Source organism: Anomaloglossus baeobatrachus, chromosome 11 (genome assembly GCF_048569485.1).
Source record: "Anomaloglossus baeobatrachus isolate aAnoBae1 chromosome 11, aAnoBae1.hap1, whole genome shotgun sequence".
Taxonomy (NCBI): domain Eukaryota; kingdom Metazoa; phylum Chordata; class Amphibia; order Anura; family Aromobatidae; genus Anomaloglossus; species Anomaloglossus baeobatrachus.
The window spans coordinates 186,184,762-186,203,052 of NC_134363.1; the positions used below are offsets into that span (position 1 = coordinate 186,184,762).

At 53.3% G+C, this 18,291-nt stretch overlaps 2 protein-coding genes across 5 annotated transcripts in view; one reads left to right on the forward strand and one right to left on the reverse strand.

Annotated features, from left to right (window-relative positions):
- The window catches only part of VSIG10L2 (V-set and immunoglobulin domain containing 10 like 2), a 50,870-nt gene extending 36,922 nt beyond the window's left edge, over positions 1–13,948 (forward strand). The window contains exon 13 of the mRNA XM_075327991.1: positions 13,526–13,948. Coding sequence (XP_075184106.1) covers positions 13,526–13,626 — 101 coding nt within the window. The 3' untranslated portion in view covers positions 13,627–13,948. The remainder of the gene's footprint in view (positions 1–13,525) is intronic.
- A 649-nt stretch (positions 13,949–14,597) lies between these two features.
- CDON (cell adhesion associated, oncogene regulated) overlaps positions 14,598–18,291 on the reverse strand; it is a 132,070-nt gene continuing 128,376 nt past the window's right edge. For all 4 annotated transcript variants that reach the window (XM_075328503.1, XM_075328506.1, XM_075328504.1 and 1 more), the window contains one exon: positions 14,598–17,954. In XM_075328503.1, the coding sequence (XP_075184618.1) occupies positions 17,818–17,954 (137 nt within the window). In that variant the 3' untranslated portion in view covers positions 14,598–17,817. The remainder of the gene's footprint in view (positions 17,955–18,291) is intronic.

Below are 18,291 nucleotides of genomic sequence, written 5' to 3' on the forward strand. Positions count from 1 at the left end.
GAAGGAGGTCAGACATGCACGCACAGCTCCAGAGAGTGGTCAGCAGCAGCTGCTGACTATATCAGATGGAAGAAAAGTGGGCCCATATAGAGCCCCCAGCATGCTCCCTTCTCACCCCACTCTTGTCGGCGGTGTTGTAAGGTTGAGGTATCCATTGCGGGTACGGAGGCTGGAGCCCACATGCTGTTTTCCTTCTCCATCCCCCTCAGGGCTCTGGTGGAAGTGGGATCCTATCGGTCTCCAGGCACTGAGACCGTGCTTCATCCACAACTCCTGTGGAGCCTGCTGGATAGGAGCCGGGTATCGTTCAGGGACATGGCCCTGCTACTTGGAGGTACTCTGTATCCCGGTGGGGACCGCGCACAGCAACACTCCAGCTTTGCTGGGTGTGCTAGTGCACCGGGGACCGCGGCGCTGACCGGGTTAATATGTGCCATTACACACTCAGCGTTGCTGAGTGTGTTTATGTATAGGGACTGCCGCACTGACCGCCGCTGCCATGGAAACACTGCGGCGCGGCTGGGACTTGTAGTGCGCCGGGGACTTCCACGCCGGCCGCGCTTTTACGGCGGCCGCGTTTATTACTAGAGTCCCCGGCTTTTTGCGGCCTAGCTTCCTTTCCTCCCACCCCCAGCCCTGACAGGCAGGGGAAGGGCGGGACGCTGCACAGAACGAGCAGCACTGAGGGCTGGAGCATGCTTTGCATACTCCACCCCCCTCACTGTGCACAGTGCGGGCACCAGTTCCCGTACTTTCTGGGTCACGCCCACGGCTCCCTCCTCTCCTCAGGACGCCGGCAGCCATTCCTGTCAGCTCCTCGGACGCTGCAGAGGGGGACAAAGTCTGGGAGACCCAGGCAGGGACTCTGGTGGCCTCACAACCGCTTTAAGCGGGTGGTAAGCAGCACCTGTGGTGCTAGCCCCATTGTGCAGTAGTGTAACATTATATGTTTATGGTATATATGTTTTACACTGTATGGTGCACAGTTGATTTCTGGCTATATACCCTATTGTGTTACTCAGGGAAGATAATAGCATGGCGCCCACGAAAGGCAGGGGTGCCAAAACACAGGCTTATTATGTTGCCTGCGCCGCATGTACGACCCCGCTACCGGCAGGTTCCACTGACCCTCATTGTGTGCACTGTTCGGCCCCTGTGGCACTTACTCAGCCAGAGCCTCTGCTAGGGGGGGCCCAGGGGGAGCCACCTGCTAACACTGTTCAGGTGACGGGGACGGAGTTTGCAAAACTCTCTGAGACTATGGCTAAGATACTAGAAGCCTTGCAGTCCAGGCCGGTATCTCAGCACAGGGACTCTGTTGAATCTTTGTTCCCTGGCCCACCTCAGCTGGACCAACAATGTCCTCCCGGGGTATCTCATGGATCCCAGGCTGAGGGTTCTGACACAGACCCCAGCCCCAGACCGACTAAGCGAGCTCGCTTAGATTTTCCCTCGACATCATCATGTTGTGCAGGGTCTCAGAGGGGGGAATCTCTGGTTGATGATGCGGAGACAGCTGATCAGGATTCTGATCCTGAGGGCGCTCTCAATCTTGATACTCCGGACGGGGACGCCATAGTGAACGACTTTATTGCGTCCATCAATCGTATGTTGGATATTTCTCCCTCAGCTCCTCCGGTGGAGGAGTCGGCTTCCCAGCAGGAGAAATTCCGTTTCAGGTTTCCCAAGCGTACACAGAGTATGTTTCTGGACCACTCTGATTTCAGAGAGGCAGTCCAGAATCACCATGCTTGTCCAGATAAGCGTTTTTCTAAGCGCCTTAAGGATACACGTTATCCCTTTCCCCCTGACGTGGTCAAAAGTTGGGCTCAGTGTCCCAAAGTGGATCCTCCAATCTCCAGACTGGCGGCTAGATCCATACTTGCAGTGGAAGATGGGGCTTCACTCAAAGATGCCACTGACAGGCAGATGGAGCTCTGGTTGAAATCCATCTATGAAGCTATCGGCGCTTCTTTTGCCCCAGCATTCGCAGCCGTATGGGCGCTGCAAGCTATCTCAGCAGGTCAAGCGCAAATTGACGCAGCCACACGCACGTCCGCGCCACAGGTGGCGTCCATAACCACTCAGACGTCGGCATTTGCGTCTTACGCTATTAATGCTGTCCTGGACTCTGCGAGCCGTACGGCGGTTGCAGCCGCCAATTCGGTGGTACTCCGCAGGGCCTTGTGGCTACGGGAATGGAAGGCAGATTCTGTTTCCAAAAAGCGCTTAACCAGTTTGCCAATTTCTGGCGACCGATTGTTTGGCGAGCGTTTGGATGAAATCATCAAACAATCCAAGGGAAAGGATACATCCTTACCCCAGCCCAAACCGAACATACCCCAACAGAGGAAGGGGCAGTCGAGGTTTCGGTCCTTTCGGGGCGCGGGCAGGTCCCAATTCTCCTCGTCCAAAAGGCCTCAGAAAGATCAAAGGAACTCTGATGCATGGCGGTCTAAGTCACGTCCTAAAAAGACCACCGGAGGTGCCGCTACCAAAGCGGCTTCCTCATGACTTTCGGCCTCCTCACTCCGCATCCTCGGTCGGTGGCAGGCTCTCCCGCTTTTGCGACACCTGGCTGCCACGGGTAAAAGACCGTTGGGTGAGAGACATTCTGTCTCACGGTTACAAGATAGAGTTCACTTCTCGTCCCCCGACTCGATTCTTCAGGTCATCCCCGCCTCCCGAGCGAGCCGAGGCTCTTCTGCAGGCGCTGGGCACTCTGAAGGCAGAAGGAGTGGTGGTCCCTGTTCCTCTTCAGCAACAGGGCCACGGTTTTTACTCCAACTTGTTTGTGGTCCCAAAGAAGGACGGGTCTTTCCGACCTGTCCTGGACCTGAAACTTCTCAACAAACACGTAAAGACCAGGCGGTTCCGGATGGAATCCCTCCGCTCCGTCATCGCCTCAATGTCCCAGGGAGATTTCCTTGCATCGATCGATATCAAAGATGCTTATCTCCACGTACCGATTGCTCCAGAGCACCAGCGCTTCTTGCGCTTCGCCATAGAAAACGAACACCTGCAGTTCGTGGCACTGCCGTTCGGCCTGGCAACGGCCCCACGGGTTTTCACCAAGGTTATGGCTACTGTAGTAGCGGTCCTCCACTCTCAGGGTCACTCGGTGATCCCGTACTTGGACAATCTCCTGATCAAGGCACCCTCTCTAGAGGCATGCCAACACAGCCTCGACGCTACCCTGGAGACTCTCCAGAGTTTCGGGTGGATCATCAATTTTCCAAAGTCAAATCTGACACCGGCCCAATCGCTGACATATCTTTGCATGGAGTTTCATACCCTCTCAGCGATAGTGAAGCTTCCGCTGATCAAGCAGCGGTCACTACAGACAGGGGTACAATCTCTCCTTCAAGGTCAGTCACACCCCTTGAGGCGCCTCATGCACTTCCTGGGGAAGATGGTGGCAGCAATGGAGGCAGTTCCTTTCGCGCAGTTTCACCTGCGTCCTCTTCAATGGGACATCCTACGCAAATGGGACAGGAAGCCGACGTCCCTCGACAGGAACGTCTCCCTCTCTCAGGCGACCAAAGCTTCCCTTTGGTGGTGGCTTCTTCCCACTTCATTATCGAAGGGGAAATCCTTCCTACCCCCAACCTGGGAGGTGGTCACGACGGACGCGAGTCTGTCAGGGTGGGGAGCGATTTTTCTCCACCACAGGGCTCAGGGTACGTGGACTCAGCAAGAGTCCTCACTTCAGATCAATGTTCTGGAGATCAGGGCAGTGTATCTTGCCCTGAAAGCGTTCCAGCAGTGGCTGGAAGGCAAGCAGATCCGAATTCAGTCGGACAATGCCACAGCGGTGGCATACATCAACCACCAAGGCGCCACACGCAGTCGGCAAGCCTTCCAGGAAGTCCGGCGGATTCTGCTGTGGGTGGAAGCCACAGCCTCCACCATATCCGCAGTTCACATCCCGGGCGTAGAAAACTGGGAAGCAGACTTTCTCAGTCGCCAGGGCATGGACGCAGGGGAATGGTCCCTTCACCCGGACGTGTTTCAGGAGATCTGTTGCCGCTGGGGGGTGCCGGACGTCGACCTCATGGCGTCCCGGCACAACAACAAGGTACCGGCGTTCATGGCACGGTCTCAAAATCCCAGAGCTCTGGCGGCAGACGCCTTAGTTCAGGATTGGTCGCAGTTTCAGCTCCCTTATGTGTTTCCTCCGCTGGCACTGTTGCCCAGAGTGTTACGCAAGATCAGGGCCGACTGCCGCCGCGTCATCCTCGTCGCTCCAGACTGGCCGAGGCGGTCGTGGTACCCGGATCTGTGGCATCTCACGGTCGGCCAACCGTGGGCACTACCAGACCGACCAGACTTGCTGTCTCAAGGGCCGTTTTTCCATCTGAATTCTGCGGCCCTCAACCTGACTGTGTGGCCATTGAGTCCTGGATCCTAGCGTCCTCAGGGTTATCTCAAGACGTCATTGCCACTATGAGACAGGCTAGGAAACCAACGTCCGCCAAGATCTACCACAGGACGTGGAAAATTTTCCTGTCGTGGTGCTCTGCTCAGGGTTTTTCTCCCTGGCCTTTTGCCTTGCCCACTTTTCTGTCCTTCCTTCAATCTGGACTGGAAAAGGGTTTGTCGCTCGGCTCCCTTAAGGGACAAGTCTCAGCGCTCTCTGTGTTTTTCCAGAAGCGCCTAGCCAGACTTCCACAGGTACGCACGTTCCTGCAGGGGGTTTGTCACATCGTTCCTCCTTACAAGCGGCCGTTAGAACCCTGGGATCTGAACAGGGTGCTGACGGTTCTTCAGAAACCACCATTCGAGCCAATGAGGGATATTTCTCTCTCACGCCTTTCGCAGAAAGTGGTTTTTCTAGTAGCAGTCACTTCACTTCGGAGAGTGTCTGAGCTAGCAGCGCTGTCATGCAAAGCCCCTTTCCTGGTTTTCACCAGGACAAGGTGGTTCTGCGTCCGGTTCCGGAATTTCTCCCTAAGGTGGTATCCCCCTTTCATCTCAATCAGGATATCTCCTTACCCTCTTTTTGTCCTCATCCAGTTCACCAATGTGAAAAGGATTTGCACTTGTTAGATCTGGTGAGAGCACTCAGACTCTACATTTCTCGTACGGCGCCCCTGCGCCGCTCGGATGCACTCTTTGTCCTTGTCGCTGGCCAGCGTAAAGGGTCACAGGCTTCCAAATCAACCCTGGCTCGGTGGATCAAGGAGCCAATTCTCGAAGCTTACCGTTCGGCTGGGCTTCCGGTTCCCTCAGGGCTGAAGGCCCATTCTACCAGAGCCGTGGGCGCGTCCTGGGCTTTGAGGCACCAGGCTACGGCTCAGCAGGTGTGTCAGGCGGCTACCTGGTCGAGCCTGCACACTTTCACGAAACACTATCAGGTGCATACCTATGCTTCGGCGGATGCCAGCCTAGGTAGACGAGTCCTTCAGGCGGCGGTTGCCCACCTGTAGGAAGAGGCCGTTTTACGGCTCTCTTACGAGGTATTATTTTACCCACCCAGGGACTGCTTTTGGACGTCCCAATTGTCTGGGTCTCCCAATGGAGCGACAAAGAAGAAGGGAATTTTGTTTACTTACCGTAAATTCCTTTTCTTCTAGCTCCAATTGGGAGACCCAGCGCCCGCCCCTGTTTTTTTGTGTACACATGTTGTTCATGTTGAATGGTTTCAGTTCTCCGATATTCCTTCGGATTGAAGTTACTTTAAACCAGTTTATAATTCTTTTTCCTCCTTCTTGCTTTTGCACCAAAACTGAGGAGCCCGTGGGAGCACGGGGGGTGTATAGGCAGAAGGGGAGGGGCTTAACACTTTTAAGTGTAATACTTTGTGCGGCCTCCGGAGGCATAGCCTATACACCCAATTGTCTGGGTCTCCCAATTAGAGCTAGAAGAAAAGGAATTTACGGTAAGTAAACAAAATTCCCTTCTTTGGTGGCTTATATTATTGGCACCAAATGTATGTACAAGCTTTTTGCTTTTTTAATTGTTTTTAATGAACATCTGTGTGTTTGTATGTCCTTTTTGATTAATAAATTGATATTACATGGTCATGTCTGGTGATCCCACTTGTTGCACATTTTCTTTTCTTCGGCGCTCCATTGGGAGACCCAGACGATTGGGTGTATAGCACTGCCTCCGGAGGCCACACAAAGCATTACACTAAAAAGTGTAAGGCCCCTCCCCTTCTGGCTATACACCCCCCGTGGGATCACGGGCTGCTCAGTTTTCAAGCTTTGTGCGAAGGAGGTCAGACATCCACGCATAGCTCCACTGTTTAGTCAGCAGTAGCTGCTGACTATATCGGATGGAAGAAAAGAGGGCCCATACTAGGGCCCCCAGCATGCTCCCTTCTCACCCCATTCCTATGGCGGTGTTTGTTAAGGTTGAGGTACCCATTGTGGGTACGGAGGCTGGAGCCCACATGCTGCTTTCCTTCCCCATCCCCCTGAGGGCTCTGAGGAAGTGGGATCTTACCGGCCCCCAAGCCCTGAGGCCGGGCTCCATCCACAGACCCGTAGAACCTGCTGGATACGGAGCTGGGTACCGTTCAGGGACAAGGCCCTGCGACTTTCAGGTACTCTGTGTCCCCGTACGAACAGGCCGCGCACACTCCAGACTTGCTGGGTGTGCTAGTGCGCCGGGGACAGTAGCGCTGCGCGCTGGGGTTACAGTCACTACAGTTTCTCTGAGGGACTTTATGTGTTGGGGACTGCCGCGCCGGCCGCCCCTGGAGCGGCGGCGCGGCTGAGACTTGTGGTGCGCCGGGGACTTAGCGCCGACCGTGCTTTTACGACGGCGGCGCTTATAAATCTAGTCCCCGGCTTTTGCGGCCTAGCTCCGCTTCGTTCCCGCCCCCACCCTGTCAATCAGGGCAAGGGAGAGACGCTGTACGATAGTCAGCGCCGAGGGCTGGAGTCTGATTTACATACTCCAGCCCTCTCACTGGGCACAGTGGGACCCCAGTTCCCGCTCTTTGTCTGCAGCACGCCCAGGGCCCGCCCCTCTCCACAGGACGCCGGCAGCCATTCCTACATGCAGTCTGGCTGGAGAACGGACACAGGCTCTGGGAGACCCAGACAAGGGATTTCTGGCGACCACACACCCGCGTTAAGCGGGCGGTAAGCAGCACATTAGTGCTGGCCCCACTAGTGCCACAGTGTTATATTGGTGTATTTTTTTCTCTATACCATATATATATATAATTGCACTGTAAGGTCGCTTCTTGGCTTATACCCCTATATTGCTCTGAGGAGACGACAACATGTCATCCGCAAAACGCAAGGGTGCCAAGACACAGGCTGCATACGCTGCTTGTGCCGCTTGTGGGGCTGATCTACCGGCAGGTTCCAAAGACCCCCATTGTGTGCAATGTTCGGTCCCTGTGCCACTTCGTCAGCCGGAGTCTATGGTGGTAGTGGCCCAGGCAGAGTCACCGGTGAACCCTGTCCCGGTGACGGGGACAGAGTTTGCAGTTTTTGCTGACAAGATGTCTGTCACTATGACAAAAATCCTAGAGACCTTGCAGGCCAGGCCGGTCACTCAGACCATGGACACTGCTGCGTCAATGTTCCCCGGTCCCCCTCAGTTGGAGTTAATCCGTGCTTCAAGGGGGTCCCACGCATCTCAGGCTGAAGGCTCTGACTCAGATGACAGTCCCAGGCAGCCTAAGCGTGCTCGCTGGGAGAGACCCTCCACGTCATCACGCGGATCAGGGTCTCAGCGAGAAGAGTCTCTGCGTGATGAGACAGAGGAGGGTGATCAGGAGTCTAATCCTGACACCGCTCTCAATCTGGATACTCCTGATGGTGACGCCATGGTAAATGACCTTATAGCGGCCATCAATAGACTGTTGGATATTTCTCCCCCAGCCCCTTCAGCAGAGGAGGCAGCTGCTCAGCAGGAGAAGTTCCATTTCAGGTATCCCAAGCGTAAACTGAGTACTTTTCTGGACCACGCTGACTTCAGAGAATCAGTCCAGAAACACCAGGCTTATCCAGACAAGCGTTTCTCCAAACGTCTTAAGGATACACGTTATCCCTTTCCCCCTGACGTGGTCAAACGCTGGACCCAGTGTCCAAAGGTGGATCCCCCAATCTCCAGGCTTGCGGCTAGATCCATAGTTGCAGTGGAGGATGGGGCTTCACTTAAAGATGCCAATGACAGACAGATGGACCTTTGGTTGAAGTCTGTCTATGAAGCTATCGGCGCGTCATTTGCTCCAGCATTCGCGGCCGTGTGGGCACTCCAAGCTATTTCAGCTGGTCTGGCACAGGTGGACTCTATCATACGTCCAGCAGTGCCGCAAGTGAAGTCCTTAACTTCGCAAATGTCTGCGTTTGCGACCTATGCTATCAACGCTGTCCTGGACTCTACGAGCCGTACCTCAATGGCGTCTGCCAACTCGGTGGTTTTGCGCAGAGCCTTGTGGTTAAAAGAATGGAAAGCGGATTCTGCTTCCAAAAAATGTTTAACCAGCTTGCCGCTATCTGTAGATAGACTGTTTGGTGAGCAATTGGCTGAAATAATTAAACAGTCCAAGGGTAAAGACTCCTCCTTACCCCAGCCCAGATCAAGCAAACCTCAACAAAGGAGGTGGCAGTCGAGGTTTCGGTCCTTTCGAGGCTCCGGCAAGGCCCAATTCTCCTCGTCCAAAGGGACTCAGAAAGAGCAAAAGGGCTCAGATTCCTGGCGGGCTCACTCACGCCCCAAGAAAGCAACCGGAGGAACCGCTTCCAAGGCGGCTGCCTCATGACTTTCGGCCTCCTCCCTCCGCATCCTCGGTCGGTGGCAGGCTCTCCCGCTTTTGCGACATTTGGCTGCCAAAGGTCAAGGACCGGTGGGTAACAGACATTTTGTCTCACGGGTACAGGATAGAGTTCAGTTCTCGTCCTCCGCCTCGGTTCTTCAGAACTTCCCCACATCCCGACCGAGCAGAGGCTCTTCTGCAGGCGGTGGGCTCACTAAGAGCAGAAGGATTGGTGATCCCTGTTCCTCTTCAGGAACAAGGGCAAGGTTTTTACTCCAATCTCTTCGTGGTTCCAAAAAAGGACGGCTCGTTCCGTCCTGTTCTGGACCTAAAGCTGCTCAACAAGCATGTGAACGCCAGGCGGTTCCGGATGGAATCCCTCCGCTCCGTCATTGCCTCAATGTCTCAAGGAGATTTCCTTGCATCAATAGACATCAAAGATGCTTATCTCCACGTGCCGATTGCTACAGAGCACCAACGTTTTCTACGTTTTGTGATAGGTCACGAACATCTCCAGTTCGTAGCTCTGCCATTTGGTCTGGCGACAGCCCCACGGGTTTTCACCAAGGTCATGGCGGCAGTGGTAGCAGTCTTGCACTCCCAGGGACACTCGGTGATCCCTTACTTGGACGATCTACTTGTCAAAGCACCCTCTCAAGAGGCATGCCAACACAGCCTGACTGTTGCGCTGGAGACTCTCCAGACTTTCGGGTGGATCATCAACTTTTCAAAGTCAAATCTGTCACCGACTCAATCACTAACGTATCTTGGCATGGAGTTTCATACTCTCTCAGCGATAGTGAAGCTTCCGCTGGACAAGCAGCGGTCACTACAGACAGGGGTACAGTCTCTCCTTCACGGTCAGTCGCACTCCTTAAGGCGCCTCATGCACTTCCTAGGGAAGATGGTGGCAGCAATGGAAGCAGTCCCGTTTGCACAGTTTCATCTGCGCCCACTTCAATGGGACATTCTCCGCCAATGGGACGGGAAGTCAACTTCCCTAGACAGGAAAGTCTCCCTTTCCCAGACGGCCAAGGACTCTCTGCAATGGTGGCTTCTTCCCACCTCATTATCACAGGGAAGATCATTCCTGCCCCCATCCTGGGCGGTGGTCACGACAGACGCAAGTCTATCAGGGTGGGGAGCAGTTTTTCTCCACCACAGGGCTCAAGGGACGTGGACTCAGCAGGAGTCCACCCTTCAGATCAATGTTCTGGAAATCAGGGCAGTGTATCTAGCCCTACTAGCTTTCCAGCAGTGGCTGGAAGGAAAGCAGATCCGAATTCAGTCGGACAACTCCACAGCGGTGGCATACATCAACCACCAGGGAGGGACACGCAGTCGGCAAGCCTTCCAGGAAGTCCGGCGGATTCTGCTGTGGGTGGAGGACAGAGCATCCGCCATATCAGCGGTTCACATCCCGGGCGTAGAAAACTGGGAAGCAGACTTCCTCAGTCGCCAGGGTATGGACGCAGGGGAATGGTCCCTTCACCCGGACGTGTTTCAGGAAATCTGTCACCGCTGGGGGGTGCCGGACGTCGACCTAATGGCGTCGCGGCACAACAACAAGGTCCCGACGTTCATGGCGCGGTCTCGCGATCAAAGAGCTCTGGCGGCAGACGCCTTAGTGCAAGATTGGTCGCAGTTCCGGCTCCCTTATGTGTTCCCACCTCTGGCACTCTTGCCCAGGGTGCTACGCAAGATCAGATCCGATTGCAGCCGCGTCATACTCGTCGCCCCAGACTGGCCGAGGAGGTCGTGGTACCCGGATCTGTGGCATCTCACGGTCGGCCAACCGTGGGCACTACCAGACCGACCAGACTTACTGTCCCAAGGGCCGTTTTTCCATCGGAATTCTGCGGCCCTGAACCTGACTGTGTGGCCATTGAGTCCTGGATCCTAGCGTCTTCAGGATTATCCCAAGGAGTCGTTGCCACCATGAGACAGGCTAGGAAGTCCACTTCTGCTAAGATCTACCACAGAACGTGGAGGATTTTCTTATCCTGGTGCTCTGCACAAGGAGTGTCCCCCTGGCCATTCGCGTTACCTACTTTTCTTTCCTTCCTGCAATCTGGGTTGGAAAAGGGCTTGTCGCTCGGCTCCCTTAAAGGGCAAGTCTCGGCACTATCCGTGTTTTTTCAGAAGCGTCTAGCACGACTTCCTAAGGTGCGCACGTTCCTGCAGGGGGTTTGTCATATAGTCCCTCCGTACAAGCGGCCGTTAGATCCATGGGATCTAAACAGGGTACTAGTTGCTCTCCAGAAGCCGCCCTTCGAGCCTCTGAGGGATGTTTCACTTTCTCGTCTCTCACAGAAAGTGGTCTTTCTAGTGGCGGTCACGTCTCTTCGGAGAGTGTCTGAGCTAGCAGCGCTGTCATCCAAGGCTCCCTTCCTGGTGTTCCACCAGGACAAGGTAGTGCTGCGCCCCATTCAGGAGTTTCTCCCTAAGGTGGTATCCTCTTTTCATCTTAATCAGGATATCTCCTTGCCTTCCTTTTGTCCTCATCCAGTTCTTCGGTATGAAAAGGATTTACATTTGTTAGATCTGGTGAGAGCACTCAGAATCTACATTTCCCGCACGGCGCCCCTGCGCCGCTCTGATGCACTCTTTGTCCTTGTCGCTGGCCAGCGCAAGGGGTCGCAGGCTTCAAAAGCCACCCTGGCTCGATGGATCAAAGAACCAATTCTTGAAGCCTACCGTTCTGCTGGGCTTCCGGTTCCATCAGGGCTGAAGGCCCATTCTGCCAGAGCCGTGGGTGCGTCCTGGGCATTACGACACCAGGCTACGGCTCAACAGGTGTGCCAGGCAGCTACCTGGTCGAGTCTGCACACTTTCACCAAACATTATCAGGTGCATACCTATGCTTCGGCGGACGCCAGCTTAGGTAGAAGAGTCCTGCAGGCGGCAGTTGCCTCCCCGTAGGGGAGGGCTGTCTTCGCAGCTCTAACATGAGGTATTTCTTTACCCACCCAGGGACTGCTTTTGGACGTCCCAATCGTCTGGGTCTCCCAATGGAGCGCCGAAGAAGAAGGGAATTTTGTTACTTACCGTAAATTCCTTTTCTTCTAGCTCCTATTGGGAGACCCAGCACCCGCCCTGTTGTCCTTCGGGATTGTTGGGTTTTTTTCGGGTACACATGTTGTTCATGTTGAACGGTTTCAGTTCTCCGATGTTACTTCGGAGTGAATTTGTTTAAACCAGTTATTGGCTTTCCTCCTTCTTGCTTTAGCACTAAAACTGAGCAGCCCGTGATCCCACGGGGGGTGTATAGCCAGAAGGGGAGGGGCCTTACACTTTTTAGTGTAATGCTTTGTGTGGCCTCCGGAGGCAGTAGCTATACACCCAATCGTCTGGGTCTCCCAATTGGAGCTAGAAGAAAAGGAATTTACGGTAAGTAACAAAATTCCCTTCTTTCTCTTGTGTACCTAATTGTTTGCCTTGAATGTGCTAGTGGTTGTGATCCCATCTTTAGTTATTTTTTTATTATCTTTGGTGCCCTCCCGCCTGTCTTGTTTACTACAGGATATGGGTGGACACGCTGTATAGAGGTGCGGTGTATACAGGATATGGGTGGACACACTGTATATAGGTGCGGTGTATACAGGATATGGGTGGACACACTGTATATAGGTGCGGTGTATACAGGATATGGGTGGATACACTGTATATAGGTGCGGAGTATACAGGATATGGGTGGACACACTGTATATAGGTGCGGTGTATACAGGATATGGGTGGATACACTGTATATAGGTGCGGAGTATACAGGATATGGGTGGACACACTGTATATAGGTGCGGTGTATACAGGAAATGGGTGGACACACTGTATATAGGTGCGGTGTATACAGGATATGGTGGACACACTGTATATAGGTGCGGTGTATACAGGATATGGGTGGACACGCTGTATAGAGGTGCGGTGTATACAGGATATGGGTGGACACACTGTATATAGGTGCGGTGTATACAGGATATGGGTGGACACACTGTATATAGGTGCGGTGTATACAGGATATGGGTGGATACACTGTATATAGGTGCGGAGTATACAGGATATGGGTGGACACACTGTATATAGGTGCGGTGTATACAGGATATGGGTGGATACACTGTATATAGGTGCGGAGTATACAGGATATGGGTGGACACACTGTATATAGGTGCGGAGTATACAGGATATGGGTGGACACACTGTATATAGGTGCGGTGTATACAGGATATGGGTGGACACACTGTATATAGGTGCGGTGTATACAGGATATGGGTGGACACACTATATAGGTGCGGTGTATACAGGATATGGGTGGATACACTGTATATAGGTGCGGTGTATACAGGATATGGGTGGATACACTATATAGGTGCGGTGTATACAGGATATGGGTGGATACACTGTATATAGGTGCGGAGTATACAGGATATGGGTGGACACACTGTATATAGGTGCGGTGTATACAGGATATGGGTGGATGCACTATATAGGTGCGGTGTATACAGGATATGGGTGGATACACTGTATATAGGTGCGGAGTATACAGGATATGGGTGGACACACTGTATATAGGTGCGGTGTATACAGGATATGGGTGGATGCACTATATAGGTGCGGTGTATACAGGATATGGGTGGATACACTGTATATAGGTGCGGAGTATACAGGATATGGGTGGATACACTGTATATAGGTGCGGTGTATACAGGATATGGGTGGATGCACTATATAGGTGCGGTGTATACAGGATATGGGTGGATACACTGTATATGAGGATTTCACTTACACCTCTTCTTCATCCTCCCTTAGCGGCTGCTCCCGGTAAGTCGGACGTGCCCCTGTCCCAGATGTCGCCCACCTCTGAGGAGCCTCCAGTAAATGTCACCATCACGGTGACCGCATCGTCCTAGACGAAGGTCTCATCACCACGGAGCAGGGAAGTAACCACAGAGGCTCGGGGCATCATGGGCCCGTCACCACCCGCTGCAGCCCATCACAGCCGCGTATACATGCTCCGATCGCTTATTATGGGCTGTCTTCTGTCACGTCCGGGTGTTTCTCGTATGTTGGTTGAGGGTATGAACTTAGATAAAAATCTAATTACTAATGACGGCTGAGGGTCCGAGCTCCGCGAAGATGATAACACATCGGCTTCCTCTACCTCTGTGATGAACGCTAATCAGACATTCCTTTAATATTTTGGATCTGGGATTCTGACTTGTACCCGGGTGTGTCGGGGGTGGGGAGGGGGGTGTCGGGGGTTGTTTTGTACATAGTTTCCAATAAAACTTTGTGCTAAAAAAAAAAAAAAAACAGCACTGACGTCAGCATGATGTAAAAAAGTTTTCCATCTTTATGTGTGTACAGAGCAAACACTGGAATTGAAAGACCTCTGCTTGCTGTCAGTGATTGTTAACATACACAGGCTGAAAAGCTGCCGGTAGCTGGGGGGGTTTGACCATACCTGGTGGGGGGGGGGGGGGGGGGTTGACCATACCTGGTAGAGGGGGGGCTTGACCGTACCTGGGGGGGGGGGACTTGACCGTACCTGGGGGATGCTGCCTTTACCTGGGGGGGCTCCAACAGAGGATGGTTTGATACAATATCCTAATATATAAATATAGTATGTCCCACACTAACACATATTGGACATAAGAAAATCTCGTTTCTTTGACAGCAAGCAGAGATCTTCATAATAAAAAATGTTGCAACTTTCTTATCTGCTTTGATTATTACACAATGATTTTGGCATTCTCTCGTGCTTGCTGTCAGTGAATGGTTTACATTCAGTGCATTATTGCAGCGTGCTCCTGAGATGTCCATCCCATCATAGGCCACGTGCCGCTCTATCAATGACCACGCCACCAGCCGGGGTTGTATATTAGGCATCTGTCTTTTTAATAACATTATATTACAATATAACAAACAAAAAAGATAAAACTTGAAACACAAAATCCTACGCCCTTTCTGTGCAGACGGCAGCAGAATAACGCGGCTTCTTAGGAAAATAAAGTCATTTTTCTATGATAAGAAATAACACTTTATAGTTTGCAGATTAAAAGTAAAACTAAGAACAAGGCAGCAAATTGTGAGCGGAGGGGTCCCGGCGCCCGAGGGGTCTGCACGGACCGCGCCGTACATGACGTATGTCAGAGAATGTACAGGATTCGCGGGGCACGGACTCGTACAATGCCGGAAAGTGCTGCACGATGGGCACGTGGAGGAGGGGACGTCGCTGCGGCACTACACGTCCCAGACCAGTGAAATATGTAGTAAGTGACAATAAAACCCGCGCGGTCTGAAGGCGTCGTTCAGACCCACTAATATCATACAACGCATTACATGGAAGAAACTGCATCAAAATAGAAAACACAGTACACGTTGTATCAATTTCTTGTGGTCTTCAAGATCTCTGCTTGCTGATACCTGGGCTGTAAGGATCTGAGCCTGGGACAGACGGTGATCATAAGTCTCAAATGAAAGCAAGCAGAGATCTTACAAACGCTGAAAATGATGCAGAAAGTATTTTACAACTCTCTTGTTGTGCAAAGCTGGATTTATAAGGCCCCCCTCCCCCAACAAAAAAAAAAAAAGTTTTCCTTGTGTGAATAAGCCCCAGTGCGATGGACGCCGTGTCGTCTCCCCTGGAGGCCGGATGCACTTTACTGTGCGAGATCCAGTCTGAATAATAAAATCCTTCATGAGCTCAGTGAAGTGAGGAGTGGCGCGCGTATAGTACCACTGCCGGCTGCACCTCCGTGACAGCGGCACGTCTCATGCCCCCCCCCCCTCCCCCGCCCGTCATTGCTTCTCCAGCTGCCGCCCTCATATATATACCAATATAATAACCATTAGCGCGTCTGCCAGGACAGTAGGCGCTCCTGACATAAATAATAATACACGGCACTTACAACAGCGCCAATATAATAAATTACACCGCAGCCGGACACAAGCTGCACGGGGAGGACGTCTCACGGCTAAGCACTGGGGGGGGGGGGGGTCATATGTAGAGAGCACTATACAGTCAATGTGGGAAAACGTGCAAAAATAAAACAATATATATACATGAAGCACAAGTCATAAATGCAGGTGCTCCCTCTATAAACAGGGACAAGGGTACCACTGGTTTCCATGTACAGGTACCACTGACGATGTGGAAAGCGGTGGTGCCCAGCCGGGAAGACACACAGGGCGCAGATGTTAGTAATTATGGGGGGAGCGATTTGCTCAGACTATGGAGCCCCCTCCGCGGATAATACATATAACAGAAGATGACGCCCGGTCTCGGGCAGAGCGGCCGAAAAGCGCGGAATGATCCATAGATGCCAACCACCAATCACAGTTCAGTTTCATTTAGATGAGAAGGGGGGGGATCACTCCCACCGGAGATGGTGAAAGCAGGACACGTGGAGCAGTTTGGTTGGGTCATAGAGATGGGTTACGTGCAAGTAGCGGATATCAGAGCCCCGAGCGGCAGAGATCAGAGCCCCGAGCGGCAGAGATCAGAGCCCCGAGCGGCAGAGATCAGAGCCCCGAGCGGCAGAGATCAGAGCCCCGAGCGGCAGAGATCAGAGCCCCGAGCGGCAGAGATCAGAGCCGCGAGCGGCTCATTGGCTCCACAGTCTGCCGGTATCTCCTCAGTATTACTGCCAACCTGCCCGAGCAGTGCCCTCCATAGGTGAGCTTGGATCTAAGCAGCACAGAGGGCCCTGAGGCTAGCCGGGCAGAAAGAAACTGACGCCGTGGCCATCTCGCTCCCAGCAAGCACTGAACCGCAACATGAAGACAACCAAACAGCCCCCCGTGACCTACACAGCGCAGTGACACCGGATCGTTTGCATCCGGATCGTCCGGCTTTGATTTGGTCTCTTGGTACCAGTTAGAGACCATGTGTAAATAATTGCTCTCTAGTTCCCCGGTATCTGCTGCCATCGCCCCAGAAGTGGAAGCGTCCCGCTACCTTCCCCCAGACCGGTGTGCTTAGACTGCCTGCCATAACCAATAGCCCAGCACAATGGCGGCCACTATCTATAAAGAGGAGCGGCGCAGCAGTACATCACCCCGACAATGAGACGGGCCCGCTACATCCCACGTCTCCGGCCGTCACTGCGCCACATCGTGATCGATTAATATTTTGCTTTCCTTGGATCAAAGTACAGGAAAAAATATAATGCAATTGCCGAGTGTACGCCGCGTCCCCGACCAAACAGGACCAGGTCGTTACTCATTATTAGAAGGGTCAATTAGTGCATAAGTAATATTAAATAATAGCTTTATATAATTTAATCACATACAACACGGACAGAGCAAGGACTAAAGTGCTTCTCTCCGCCACCACGCCCGTCCGCCCTCCGGCCACCATCTTACTATATTTACAGGCCGAGTAACGACACCGCGCCACCTGCAGAGGGCAATCCGCTTCTACACGCCCATTATCTGCCATGATTGGTTGCACCAAAAGTCATGGGACAGATCGGGATGCCAGATGCAAAGTCGATATTTGTTCTATACGGTTCTCTGAGTCAGGATTATTTCCAGACTTGTGTCTCCCACAGGACCCTACGTGCACCGGGCGGTGGGTACGGGACCCTACGTGCACCGGGCGGTGGGTACGGGACCCTACGTGCACCGGGCGGTGGGTACGGGACCCTACGTGCACCGGGCGGTGGGTACGGGACCCTACGTGCACCGGGCGGTGGGTACGGGACCCTACGTGCACCGGGCGGTGGGTACGGGACCCTACGTGCACCGGGCGGTGCATGTTTTCTGTCTATGGCAGCTTAGACTATGCATATACAGAACATACACCGGCCTAGCGTACATCACAGGACACTATCGAGGGTCTCACCAATGTGTCGGCAGCTTGTAGGACTTTTGTGTTGCAGTGAGCTGATGGCCCTGGATATATATATAAACCGTATATAGTGAAGCTCGTGAGAACCCGCACTCTGGGACAGGTGGGACAACGTTGGCCCGGGGAATGTATTCATCCCAATGGACCCCAAACATGACTGCGCTACGTTGTAATCAGTGACGTCGTCATCGTGTCCGCAGTCACGTGGTGCTGGTCGTAAGAGGAAAGTGCAGTCCTGGCCTCGGGCTCATGCCTCTATCTGCAGCTGCGGGGGGCTGGAGGAGGTGTCTAACGTCCGAGTCTGCTTCTCATCACAGGTGCTTAGGACAATGGGAGTCGGGGAGATGAAGCCGCCATCTTCTGTTATACTGGAGCAACCATCACCTGCAAATGTCACAGAAGCAAAGGGTTTATTCAGCCACAGCCGTGTCCTCATCCTCCTCTTCAAGCATTTAAGAAGCGGTTGTCTGAGTAATGGACAACCCCTTTAACCATCCCAATTTAGAGCTTAACCCTTCTCCACCCAACATCACCCTGATTTCCTCTCCCCAGCCCCGACGGCCCGCTCTGCCCCCAGCCCAGACGGCCCGCTCTGCCCCCAGCCCAGACGGCCCGCTCTGCCCCCAGCCCAGACGGCCCGCTCTGCCCCCAGCCCCGACGGCCCGCTCTGCCCCCAGCCCCGACGGCCCGCTCTGCCCCCAGCCCCGACGGCCCGCTCTGC